Below are 12,806 nucleotides of genomic sequence, written 5' to 3'. Positions count from 1 at the left end.
GTTAAGTTTGCTGAAAATAAACACAGTTGACAGTGAGAGGACGTTTCTTATTTTAGTGAGTTTAGTTTATCAACATTAAGCTAAACATTCTGATCTATTGCATCATCAATAGAATTGGTCAACTTTTGTACTATGGCGGATAAGTACATTGACATAGGATAGTGCTTTCACTGTTCATTAGGCCTACTCATCTTGTTGGCTGAAGAAAAGTAGGCAGTTCTGGACAGTTCTGTCATCTTTAATATGCGCCTCGGAATTCGATTAGAGGGATGCACACAGTTGCGTCCCAATGTGTCTCTTCCTTCACTTGTAGCCTACTTCTTAACTAAAATGCCTGTGAGAAGGACCCGATCATGTGACGGACATCGGCTACATCTGAGAGTGAGTGAGATGTGCTTCAGAGCACGGCAATTATAATTATTATATTCAGCCCTAGGGCACAACGACCACTTTGGCCGCAAAAGGCATGGATTTTTTAGGGGGCATTCGGCCACACAAGGGGGATGCCGCATGGAAATTTGAGGCCTGGTGAGAATATTATCAAGTGCTTGTCAAATTGTGAATGAGAGCGTGTTGAAGTGTGTGCAGCTTGAAGCTTTTTAAAAATCATTAGAGTCCCATCATGCAGCCTTAGAATGTATAAAAAATCTAAACATATAGCCCAATGTTTGTATCACATTGCATAAATAACTCTAAATTAAGAATATAGGAGGACCAGTTTCTTTGTTAAACGGTCAAAACAGAATATTTATGAAGCTGTCTTCAATTGTAATTCTTCATACTATAAAATATTTTTTTTTTAATTCCGCAGGGCCTCCCGAGTGGCGCAGCAACTCAAGCATCGCAGTGCTTGAGGCGTCACTACAGAACTGGGTTCGATCCCAGGCTCTCTCACAACCGGCCGTGACCGGGAGTCCCATAGGGCGGCGCACAATTGGCCCAGTGCCGTCCGGGTTTGGCCGGGGAGGCTTTACTTGGCTCATCGCGCTCTAGTGAGAGTAGAGTAAAGCAGAGTATGCTTTTCTGTTCCTCTGAAATGGACTACATTTACTTCATATCATGTTTCTTTAGACCCGTCTAAATTAAATTATGGATTTACTGTGATGGTGTAGGCTATATTAAATGGATTTATTCAACTTTTTAAAATGTAGATGTTCAAAGTTCTGCATCAGTGGCCTGAAATTTTGTCAGCCAGTAATTGACGTTAATTAACATAAGCACGTTTAGCATCTCCTGCCTTCCACGCATAGCCAAGTAAAGCCTATGCGTGGAAGGCAGGAGATGCTAAACGTGCTTATGTTAATGTTAATTAACGTCAATTACTGGCTGACAAAATTTCAGGACCGCCACAGCCCTAGCCATGATTACATGGAACTCCCATCTCAAATTACTCAAGCAAACAGCAAAATGATCTTTAAAAAAACAGATTAAACATCTCATGGAACAGCAGGGACATTGAGGGGACACACAAACACATATAGTTTGTATTATTTTTGTTGTATTGTTTGTATATTGTTACATTTTACATTTCTGTGACTGTCCTTGTCTAAATGGTGTACAAGTGTGTTCTTACTCGTCATGTTGTGTTTCTTGTGGACCACAGGAAGATAATAAAAATAAGAAGTGTTATAGAATTGACATCAACCACCTGCAATATGGTTGTAGACTCCTATGGGGTCTCAGGAGTACCTCATTGGCAACCACATTGAGTAGGCTTATTGCATATTTGCTGTGAAACACATTGGTAACTTTGGCAATGGCAGACTGGTATGAGACTCACCTTCAAGGCTAAAGAATAGACCTTCTCCCCCACGTTGATGGACTTGGGATCGTCATCATCCAGACTCTCCCATATTCTCACATCCCCATCACTTCCACAAGTGACTATATACCTGAGAATGTCAGGCAAGAATAATTTCAGCGACTGCCTCTATACTTATATTACTACCTGGACAATATTTATTAGTGCTGAGAGATTTTTTTGCCTGATGACCATGCTTAATGTTTTTTTAAACAAAACATGTATAAGTAATAAGTAATGTGATATATTGCTTAATTTCATGTTTTTTGACAAGTCTTTTAACCAAAATATCAGATGAGACATGTTCAGCTGCCACTTTATGGACGGGAGGTAACGCTGGTAGTGAATATGTTCCAGCTGTCATGGCTGCTTCAGTTATACTTACTTTCCAGCGTCATCGAAGCAAACATCAGTGTGTCCCTCCGAGTGGCCGTAGCGCATTGGCTTTCTTTCACCGGGCATTGCTCTACTGAAATGATAGCATTATCAGAGAATGAGAGGTGATGCAAATGTGGGAAGTGGCATGTTCCCATTTATGTTGTACATACACATGAACTAGCTAACATACTGAATTCTTCTTCTCGAGTGCCACTTAACTAAACAGTATTGATGTGCTGTTTATTTTATTGTTGTCTACTTATTTTATTGTTGTCCACTGTCGTGTCGCTAAGGTTATTGGCTGCCTTTGTACCCGTTTGATTAACTACTATTGCAAGTGCAATCAAATTTCCCCTTGGGGATCAATAACACAGCTACAGTATCATTCATCTTATTTAATAACGAACACTGCATTTTACTATCTATGACTTAGTCAAGTTATCTAGTTAGTTAACTACTTTTTTAAGTGTGCAATTCACTTTCTTTGAAAATGTATTCCTGTGTGTTATATGTGCGAGGACCTTTGAACCACATAACTAGCTAGCGTCAGCTAACCGGGGCAGAATAACAGTTCAAAATAGCTAACTGGCTAAAAACCACATGACAAAACCACGTAATCATTCCAAACGTTTGAAATCGTCTCTTTGAATATATCATGTTGCAGGAGATGAGTGAAACAGGGATCATAAAACCAAACTTACTGTAGAATCCTCTTTCTGTGATGGCAGAAACTCCCGCGCTGTTGAAAACGAGGAACCCAAAAGCGCTTCAGGATTCCCGCCCGCGACGTCAAGCGTCACCACTCCCTCGACTCCTCCTTTGCTCCTCCCATGTGCCCAAAAAAGACGAGCGCCAGCAAAAATCTATCATCCTAACTTTGTCATGTAGGCAGGCGGCAGCTAGCTATGCAGTAGATATGCGGCTTTGTATCTTTTCAAATATAAATTATAAATGAATTCCAATCAAGTCATCCATAATTTCCTTCTGCTCAAAACTAATTCAACCTCTCAATCTAACTCCCAGTATAGTCTAAGCTCCTTGCATTCGTTTTCAAAGAGTTGTATGTTTATTCACATCATTGTTAAGAGTTAAAATGATACAAAAAAAAGTATTGTATACACAAAAGACTGGGCAACGAAATAAAATTTGTATCAAACAACAATATGTAAGTACCACAGGACCACAGCACCTTTATTGGGGAAGACTGGCTCGTGGTAATGGCTGGAGCAGAATGAGTGGAACTTATCTAATACATCAACCCCATGGTTTGATGCCATTCAACTGGCGCAGTTCCAGACATTATTATGAGCTATCCTGCCCTCAGCAGCCTCCACTTGTGAGTACCTGTCATCTCTTTACAAACCCATGTGGCCCAGACAATCTGATCTTGGTATACTTTCTATTGGCTGAGAGGTGTCTCGCTGGAGTAATTTCATAAGCACAACAGGAAATAGGCTGCTGCAGACAGCTGTGTCTAAATATTACTGCAATGAAATCCAATAGTCTCCAATAAAGCCTGTGTGTGTGTGCCTGTGTGCTTGTGAGTTATGTGTGTGGGTGTCTGTGTGTGAGTAACCTGTGCAATGTGTGTGCTTGCTTGTGTGTGTGCCCATGTTGACTGATTACTACAAATGAGCTAAAACCAAAGACATACAATCCCATCACAGAATCGTCTGTGATTTAATGAATTCTGTATATAATAAGATACCTTAATACAGTGTTACAATGTTAAACTCTGGATGGGGTCTGACTGCAATGATAACTGGATAATCTGAGACACATTCATATTTAATTTCTGTGGTATGGGAAGATCAATAAAAGTATGGCTCCTGCCTCTGTCCATTGAGAAACCGTATTTATTTTCCCCATCATCTAGACACATGGTCTGCATCACGATTCTCCACACTTCACCCAAAGTGTGCACTTGCACACTTCCCGTCACAGGTTTAAAAGCAATGGATTGGTGTTATCATTGCCGGGGGGGAGCTTTTGCCATTGTTAAATCCATGATGGGAATTGTCCATAAGGATAAGGGAGGAGAATAGGGACGCTGCCCATGACTGAATTAAAATGTGTCTTTCCATGAATTTCTATTGGTAGAAGGTTAAAACATTTTAAAAAGTAGACACTAATGTCCCTTTGAGTATGGTGCTATAATTAATTAATTAATTACACTTTAGATGGTGTACCAATACACCCAGTCACTACAAATATACAGGCGTCCTTCCTAACTCAGTTGCTGAAGAGGAAGGAAAATGCTCAGGTTTAAAAGCATGGATTGGTGTTATCATTGCCGGGGGGAGCTTCCACCATTGTTAAATCCACGATGGGAATTGTGCTTATGGATAAGGGAGGAGAATAGGGACGCTGCCCCTGACTGAATTTCAATGTGTCTTTCCATAATTTCTCGCATCCTATCTACTCACCTATTTTTCAACCATACTGGGTCCCTCCCCTCGCACTTTCTTCTCCAATGCGTTTTGAGAAGGTGGTGAGGATCAATCTTATCGCCAAATGGCAATAATTAAGAGTGTGTAAAATAAATGACTTGTAATTAACAAACGACTTCAAAATCTGAATTAGTCTTGCATAGAGAGGAAGAAAGTGCCTTCTATTTCTTATCTCTCCCACTCTTTGGAAAGCAATAACATTCAAAGGTGCTCTTTGCAAAGAGCACTTTGAATTGTTTTCCCACATTTGAAAGGCAAATATTACCATACTATCAAGTTATTTTACTGAGCAGTGGTAAGGGCATGGTTAAGTGTAATGTGAGAAGTGCTTTTCTAGTAGAGCAAGGATATGTGCTTTGTTGATGCGATAACAGGTTCTCGATTAGAAAACAAAGATAGTCAGTCAAAAATAAGATATTATATATTTCTTGACCATCTGTTCTACAAAGAAAATAATGTCACAGAAAAGAGGTTTGACAATGGAGCATTTATTGGTTGTATTTGGAAGTAGAATATAGTATCCATGTAGGGAAATTGGAATTAATGTTATTAAAGGTTGTTTGGGTGGTTGAAAATTTGAGCATTTTGAGGAAACAATATTAAGAAGACCATAATTCAATATATCAGAATAATGAGGTATCGGGCCTCTCCAAAAAGTGCTAACATGAAACAGTATCCATTTTACAGTGCCATCAGAAAGTATTCACACCCCTTGACTTTTTCCACATTTTGTTGTGTTACAGCCTGAATTTGAAATGGGTTATCTTGAGATTGTGTGCCACTGATCTACACACAATACCCCATAATGTCAAAGTGGAATTATGTTGTTTTTTTAAATGAAAAGCTCAAATGTCTTGAGTCAATAAGTATTCAACCCTTTTGTAATGGCAGGGTTAAATAAGTTTGGGAGTAAAATAATAAGTAATAAGTTGCATAAGTTGCATAATAAGTTGCATGGATTCTTTGTGCAATAATAGTGTTTAACATTATTTTTTAATGACTACCTAATTATTATTATTTTTTATTTTTTTTAACCTTTGTTTAACTAGGCAAGTCAGTTAAGGACAAATTCTTATTTACAATGACGGCCTACCAAAAGGCAAAAGACCTCCTGCGGGGAAGGGGGCTGGGATAAAAAAATGTATATAAAAAAAATAACATAAATATAGGACAAAACACACATCATGACAAGAGAGACAACACAACACTACATAAAGAGAGACCTAAGACAACAACATAGCAAGGCAGCAACACATGACAACACAGCATGTTAGCAACACAACATGACAACAACATGATAACAACACAACATGATAGCAGCACAAAACATGGTACAAACATTATTGGACATTATCTCTGTACCATACACATGAAATTATCTGTACAGTCCCTTAGTCGAGTAGCACATTTCACACACGGATTCAACCACAAAGACCAGGGAGGTTTTCCAATGCCTCGCAAAGAAGGGCACCTATTGGTAAATGGATCTGCCACTTTTTTTCAATTTTCGCCTAAAATTACATACCCAAATCTAACTGCCTGTAGCTCAGGACCTGAAGCAAGGATATGCATACTCTTGATACAATTTGAAAGAAAACACTTTGAAGTTTGTGTAAATGTGAAATTAATGTAGGAGAATATAACAAATTAGATATGGTAAAAGATAATACAAAGAAAAAAACATGCTTTTTTATAGCATCATCTTTGAAATGCAAGAGAAAGGCCATAATGTAGTATTCCAGCCCGAGGACAATTTAGATGTTGGCCCATAGATAGCAGGAGTGTATGTGCAAAGTTTTAGACTGATCCAATGAACCATTGCATATCTGTTCAAAATATTGTATCAAGACTGCCCAAATGTGCCTTAATGGTTTATTCATACATTTTCAGTTCATAATTGTGCACTCTCCTCAAACAATAACATGATATTCTTTCACTGTAATAGCTACTGTAAATTTGACAGTGCAGTTAGATTAACAAGAATTTAAGCTTTCTGCCCATTTCAGATATGTCTATGTCCTAGGAACTTTTCATGTTACGTAAAGCCTCATGGTAATCACATTAGACTACGTTAGCTTAACTGTCCCATTGAGGGGACACCCATCCTGTTTAAAAAGCAGACATTGAATATCCCTTTGAGCATGGGGAAGTTATTAATTACACATTGGATGGGGTATCAATACACCATCCAAAGATACAGGCGTCCTTTCTAACTCAGTTGCTGGAGAGAAAGTAAACCCCTCAGGGATTTCACCATGAGGCCAATGGTGACTTTAAAACAGTTACAGAGTTGAATGGTTGTGGCAGGAGATAACTGAGGATGGATCAGCAACATTGAAGTTACTCCACAATACTAACATAAATGACAGCGTGAAAAGAAGGAAGCCTGTACAGAATAAAAATATTCCAAAACATGTATCCTGTTTGTAATAAGGCACTAAAGTAAAACAGCAAAACATTCGGCAAAGAAATACACCTTTTGTCCTGAATACAAAGCATTCTGTTTGAAGCAAATCTAACACAAAACATCGCTGCATACCAATCTTTATATTTCAAGAATGGTGGTGGCTGCATCATGTTAAGGGTATGCTTGTCATCGGCAAGGACTAGGGGAGTTTTTTAGGATAAAAATACATTTAAAGGCCTCCCGAGTGGTGCAGTGGTCTAAGGCACTGCATCACAGTGCTAGCTGTGCCACTAGAGATTCTGGGTTCGAGTCCAGGCTCTGTCGCAGCCAGCCGCAACCGGGAGACCCATGGGGCGGCGCACAATTGGCCCAGCATCGTTCAGATTAGCGAAGGGTTTGGCCTGCAGGGATGTCATTGTCCCATCGTTCTCTAGCGACTCCTGTGGTGGCCCAAGTGCAGTGCACGTAGACACGGTCGCCAGGTGTACGGAGTTTCCTCTGACCCATTGGTGCAGTTGGCTTCCGGGTTAAAGTGGGCATTGTGTCAAGAAGCATTGTGGCTTGGTTGGGTTGTGTGTCAGAGCAACGCACGGCTCTCGGCTTTCACCTTTCCCGAGTCCGTGCAGGAGTTGAAGCGATGAGACAAGACTGTCACTACCAATTGGATACCACGAAATTGGGGAGAATTGTTTTTTTATTTAAAATGTATTCATGTTTTGTTTAGTGTTGTGTTGTAGTGGCTAGAGGAAATCCTGGTTCAGTCTGCTTTCCCACAGACACTTGGGAGACAAATTCAACTTTCAGCAGGACAATAACCTAAAACACAAGGCTATACACTGGAGTTGCTTCTGAGTGGCCTAATTACAGTTTTGACCTAAATTGGCTTGGAAATCTATGGCAAGACTTGAAAATGTCTGTCTAGCAATGATCAACAACCTACTTGACAGAGCTTGACGAACGTTTTAAAAGTTAATTGGCAAATATTGTACAATCTAGGTGTTCAAAGCTCTTAGAGATTTACCCAGAAATACTCACAGCTGTAATCGCTGCCAAAGGTGATTCTAACATATATTGACTCAGAGGGTGAATACTTATCTAATCAAGATATAGTGTTTTATTTCCCATTAATAAAAATATATATACACACTACCGTTCAAAATTTTGGGGTCACTTAGAAATGTCCTTGTTTTCCATGAAAACATACATGAAATGAGTTGCAAAATGAATAGGACATATAGTCAAGATGTTGCCAAGGTTATAAATAATGATTTTTAATTGAAATAATAATTGTGTCCTTCAAACTTAGCTTTCGTCAAAGAATCCTCCACTTGCAGACCTTTGGCATTCTAGTTGTCAATTTGTTGAGGTAATCTGAAGAGATTTCACCCCATGCTTCCTGAAGCAACTCCCATAAATTGGATTGGCTTGATGTGCACTTCTTACATACCATACGGTCAAGCTGCTCCCACAACAGCTCAATAGGGTTGAGATCCGGTGACTGTGCTGGCCATTCCATTATAGACAGAATACCAGCTGACTGCTTCTTCCCTAAAATAGTTCTTGCATAGTTTGGAGCTGTGCTTTGGGTCATTGTTCTGTTGTAGGAGGAAATTGGCTCCAATTAAGCGCCGTCCACAGGGTATGGCATGGCATTGCAAAATGGAGTGATAGCTTTCATTATTCAAGTCCAATTCTCCCACTTTACCACCACCAAAGCACCCCCAGACCATCACATTACCTCCACCATGCTTGACAGATGGCGTTAAGCACTCCTCCAGCATCTTTTCATTTTTTCTGCTCCTCACAAATGTTCTTCTTTGTGATCCGAACACCTCAAACTTAGATTTGTCTCTCCATAACACTTTTTTTCCAATCTTCCTCTGTCCAGTGTCTGTAATCTTTTGCCAATCTTAATCTTTTATTTTTATTGGCCAGTCTGAGATATGGCTTTTTCTTTGCAACTCTGCTTAGAAGGCCAGCATCGCAGACCCGCCTCTTCAATGTTAACGTTGAGACTGGTGTTTTGCTGGTACTATATTTAATGAAGCTGCCAGTTGAAGAATAGCCTTCATTTCTCAGAACAAGAATAGACTGACGAGTTTGAGAAGAAAGTTTGAGCCTGTAATCGAACCCACAAATGCTGATGCTCCAGATACTCAACTAGTCTAAAGAAGGCCAGTTTTTATTGCTTCTTTAATCAGACAACAGTTTTCAGCTGTGCTAACATAATTGCAAAAGGGTTTTCTAATGATCAATTAGCCTTTTAAAATGATAAACTTGGATTAGCTAACACAACGTACCATTGGAACACAGGAGTGATGGTTGCTGATGATGGGCCTCTGTACGCCTATGTAGATATTCCATTAAAAATCAGCTGTTTCCAGCTACAATAGTAATTTACAACATTAACAGTGTCTACACTGTATTTCTGATCAATTTGATGTTAAGGGACAAAAAAATTGCTTTTCTTTCAAAGACAAGGACATTTCTAAGTGACCCCAAACTTTTGAACGGTAATATATATAATTTCTCTTCCATTTGACATTACAGATTATTTCAGGTAGATCGTTGACAAATAAATCTAAATTAAATCCAAAGTATGAATACTTTCTGAAGGCACTGTATGTACTTTTCTGGGACTGAAAAAAAAAAAGAAATGTTGTGGCAAACAAGACAAACCCACTTGTAATGCATCTGTAAACATACCATGGGTGTGAATAGTGTATTTATATTGCCATCTTGTGGCCTCAGATAAGACTGCAGCCCTTTGCATCCTCTAGTTACAAGACTGAAAATCCAAAAAAGTTCTGTATAAAAACAAGGACTATGTGTTGGACGGCCATGTAACCACTTTTAAACTGTCCTCACATATTGCATTAAATGTGTAAATGTACATACTAAAAGTGTTTCTGAGTGTTATCGCTCATTAAGTTACTGTAAGAAGGCATTAGGGGAGGCAATGATTATTGTATTGGAATGTTACATTTGTCCAGATGAGATTTTTAAACCAGATGTGCACTTCCTCATAGCTTCTGTAATAATGCAATCATTCACTCTGACATTCATTCAAATCATCTCACTCTCCCTCCCCCACCCATTCAAGTCTCTTGTGTGTCCGATTAAATTTTCCCACAAGGAAATAAAAAAGTCTACAAAGCACCCATCTTGCGACTGCAGGAAGGATCTTCACAGGTCTCTGAAAACTGATAAATCATTTTCAATATGGAAGAGTAGTAACCCATGGGACAATAATGATAGTAGGTCATTATAATTTTTCTACACTGCACAAGCCTCATTGCACTTGTAGTGGTACTGTCTAAGATAGTACCTGAGCTGATAGGGAAGTGAAAGGATATCAATGCCCTGGTACGTAGTGCAGCTACAGATCACAGCGCGGCACAGGTGTTGCAGGGTGAAGGGGAAAGTCCGGGGCAGGGGGAGATCAAGGAGGGGCTCGAAGAAATGGCATGTGGCCGGGTCGCTGTAGTTCCGGAGCAGGCCCGTGACACTCGGGTCCCGGTACATGCACGGGTCGCGTCCGTCGAAGCTGTAGCGCTTGCCGTTCTGCTCAATGCGTGCATGGAGGGAACGGCTGTAGCGGCGGAAGCTGACTGAGAAGAGGAATTCGTCCTGGGCCGAGTCGCGCAGGAGGAAGGTGCCCTCTGGCTGGCCCTCCAGGAGCTCCTCGGCTTCGAAGCGGTCAAGCACGCCCCAGTAACACAGGCTGTTGTTGATCTGGAGGAGGTCTGGGACAAGGATGTAGTCGGTATGGCTGTCACCATGGTCTGCTCCACCTTTGTGGACAGGACGGGTCCCAGTCCTCAAGGCTCAGGGGCCTACTTGAGCAAATGCCCTCCCAGGAAAGAGGCATCGAAGGTGGAGACGAGGACGTGGAAGGGAATTGTTCTTTGCTGGCAGCCTGGGAAGCCTGAGCAGCTTGGGCAGTCTCTAGGCCCACGATGGTGCTGGGGTGGCTGGCGTGCTTCTTGATGAGGTGCCAGCAGTGAGCCAGCTCCGACTTGAGTGAGAAGGGACACTTGTCCTGCATGAGCTCTGAGATGAGGATCTTGCGCTTGGACCAGAGGAGCACAGAGAAAGCCCCCCTGGAGGACCCTGTTGGGTGGCCGTGGTGGTGATGGTGGCCATTGCGGAGAGGGAAACACTGACCCACCGCATCCTGGACTTCTGCCGGAGGGAGCGTTGAGAAAGGGCTTTTCGACAGATTTCCCCCACGACGGTGCAGCTACACTTCCTCTCTCGCCATCGCCACGGACACGAGGTGGAACGCACCCCCTGCTCATCCATCGGTCCCTCCCCCTCCGGACCCCAAAGGCCGGGGTTTTTCCGGGAACTCCGGGAGCGTTTCTTGCTGCTCCACACGTAGCTGTCTACACTCCAGCTGCGGATGCCACATTTGGGACGGCTGTCTGAACTCCAGGATTTCTTCTCAGACATGGTCCTCCCTCCTCTTTATACAGCTCTGTGCTACATCAATGGACAGAGATAAACAAGTAAATATTTGGATTAAGTAACTATCACAGATAAATCAATGGGATTGTTATCAACAAAAGCTTTGAAATAAAATGTCAAATAGTACGAGTAGATGGCATATCATGTTAGTTTAGATAGGCAAAGCTCAGATTCCACACAGGTAGGCTAATACTAATAGGCTAATACTAGGCTCCCACTGGGCACAGATGCAATTTAATCGTCTAGTTTTGATTTAATTTTGGTTGAGTTGTCAACAAACGTGAATCCAACACGAAATCAACTAAATATGTCACCTTTTCATTGGATTTAGTTTAAAAGTTGGGTTAAAAGAAGACTAAATTTCCTTACTTTGATGACTTTTTACAAATCCAATCATTTTTCCATGTTGATTCAACATCATCACATATAACGTTTTTGTTTAAATTACATGGAAACAAAGTCGATTCAACCAGTTTTTGCCCAGTGGGCTAATACTGGTATGGCGTATTTCCATTGAGAACTTAGCCCAGTGTTTTACCCAAAAAGTTCAGACTTTTCTGTTTCCATCTACACAGGTCCAGAACCTGTGTCTCACTGGGTGATGGCCCCCGGATGACCTGCTATAACTTGGGACCAAGCCCAGGCCACTGGTACTTTTCAGCTTTCATTTACATAGCAATGGCTAACTGTGAACATGAGTTAACAACTTCCATTGTTAGCACCTTCTCACAAAGAACTGTCCTAATGATGCAGAGGTTGTTAAAACCTTGGATCAAACTCTTTTTTTCAATGTTCGCCTAAAATGACATACCCAAATCTCACTGCCTGTAGCTCAGGACCTGAAGCAAGGAAATGCATATTCAAGAAGATACCATTTGAAAGGAAACACTTTGAAGTTTGTGGAAATGTGAAATTAATTTAGGAGAATAATAACACAACAGTTCTGGTGAAAGATAATACAAAGAAAAAAACATGCTTTAAAATTATTATTCTTTAAAAATCATAATCTTTGAAATACAAGAGCAAGGCCATTATATCACTTCGGAGTCTAAGCGCAATTTAGATTTTGGCCACTAGATGACAGCAGTCTATGTGCAAAGTTTTAGACTGATCCGGTGAACCATTGCATTTTGAATCACTGTTCAAAATGTTGATACATTTCCAAGTACATAACTATAGAGAACATACACAATATATATGGTAATAAAACACTTAAGTTTACACACTCCCAGGGATGTCATAAATGATTGAAAATGTGCTTCCCTACAGAAACAACACTAACCTTTACACATCTAGATGG

At 40.7% G+C, this 12,806-nt stretch overlaps 2 protein-coding genes across 4 annotated transcripts in view; both read right to left on the bottom strand.

Moving 5' to 3' along the window:
- wdhd1 (WD repeat and HMG-box DNA binding protein 1) overlaps positions 1 to 2,996 on the bottom strand; it is a 43,813-nt gene extending 40,817 nt beyond the window's left edge. For 2 of the 3 annotated variants that reach the window (XM_024436797.2, XM_024436799.2), the window contains exons 1-3: positions 2,881 to 2,996; positions 2,187 to 2,270; positions 1,781 to 1,892 (exon numbers count right to left, since the gene is read on the bottom strand). In XM_024436797.2, the coding sequence (XP_024292565.1) occupies positions 1,781 to 1,892; positions 2,187 to 2,263 (189 nt within the window). In that variant the 5' untranslated portion in view covers positions 2,264 to 2,270; positions 2,881 to 2,996. The remainder of the gene's footprint in view (positions 1 to 1,780; positions 1,893 to 2,186; positions 2,271 to 2,880) is intronic. The other variant, XM_024436798.2, reaches the window with a different exon arrangement.
- A 7,316-nt stretch (positions 2,997 to 10,312) lies between these two features.
- On the bottom strand, positions 10,313 to 11,491 carry LOC112246774 (suppressor of cytokine signaling 4-like). Its single transcript, XM_024415305.1, is given in 3 exon segments — positions 10,313 to 10,841; positions 10,843 to 11,218; positions 11,221 to 11,491. Coding segments are annotated over 3 exon segments (1,176 nt in total).
- Between the last annotated feature and the right edge of the window lie 1,315 nt (positions 11,492 to 12,806).

The sequence above is a fragment of the Oncorhynchus tshawytscha genome, linkage group LG11 (genome assembly GCF_018296145.1).
Source record: "Oncorhynchus tshawytscha isolate Ot180627B linkage group LG11, Otsh_v2.0, whole genome shotgun sequence".
In the NCBI taxonomy this organism is placed as follows: Eukaryota; Metazoa; Chordata; class Actinopteri; order Salmoniformes; family Salmonidae; genus Oncorhynchus; species Oncorhynchus tshawytscha.
Note: the sequence above shows the minus strand (reverse complement) of the source record. Positions and strands in the feature narration are given on the sequence as shown.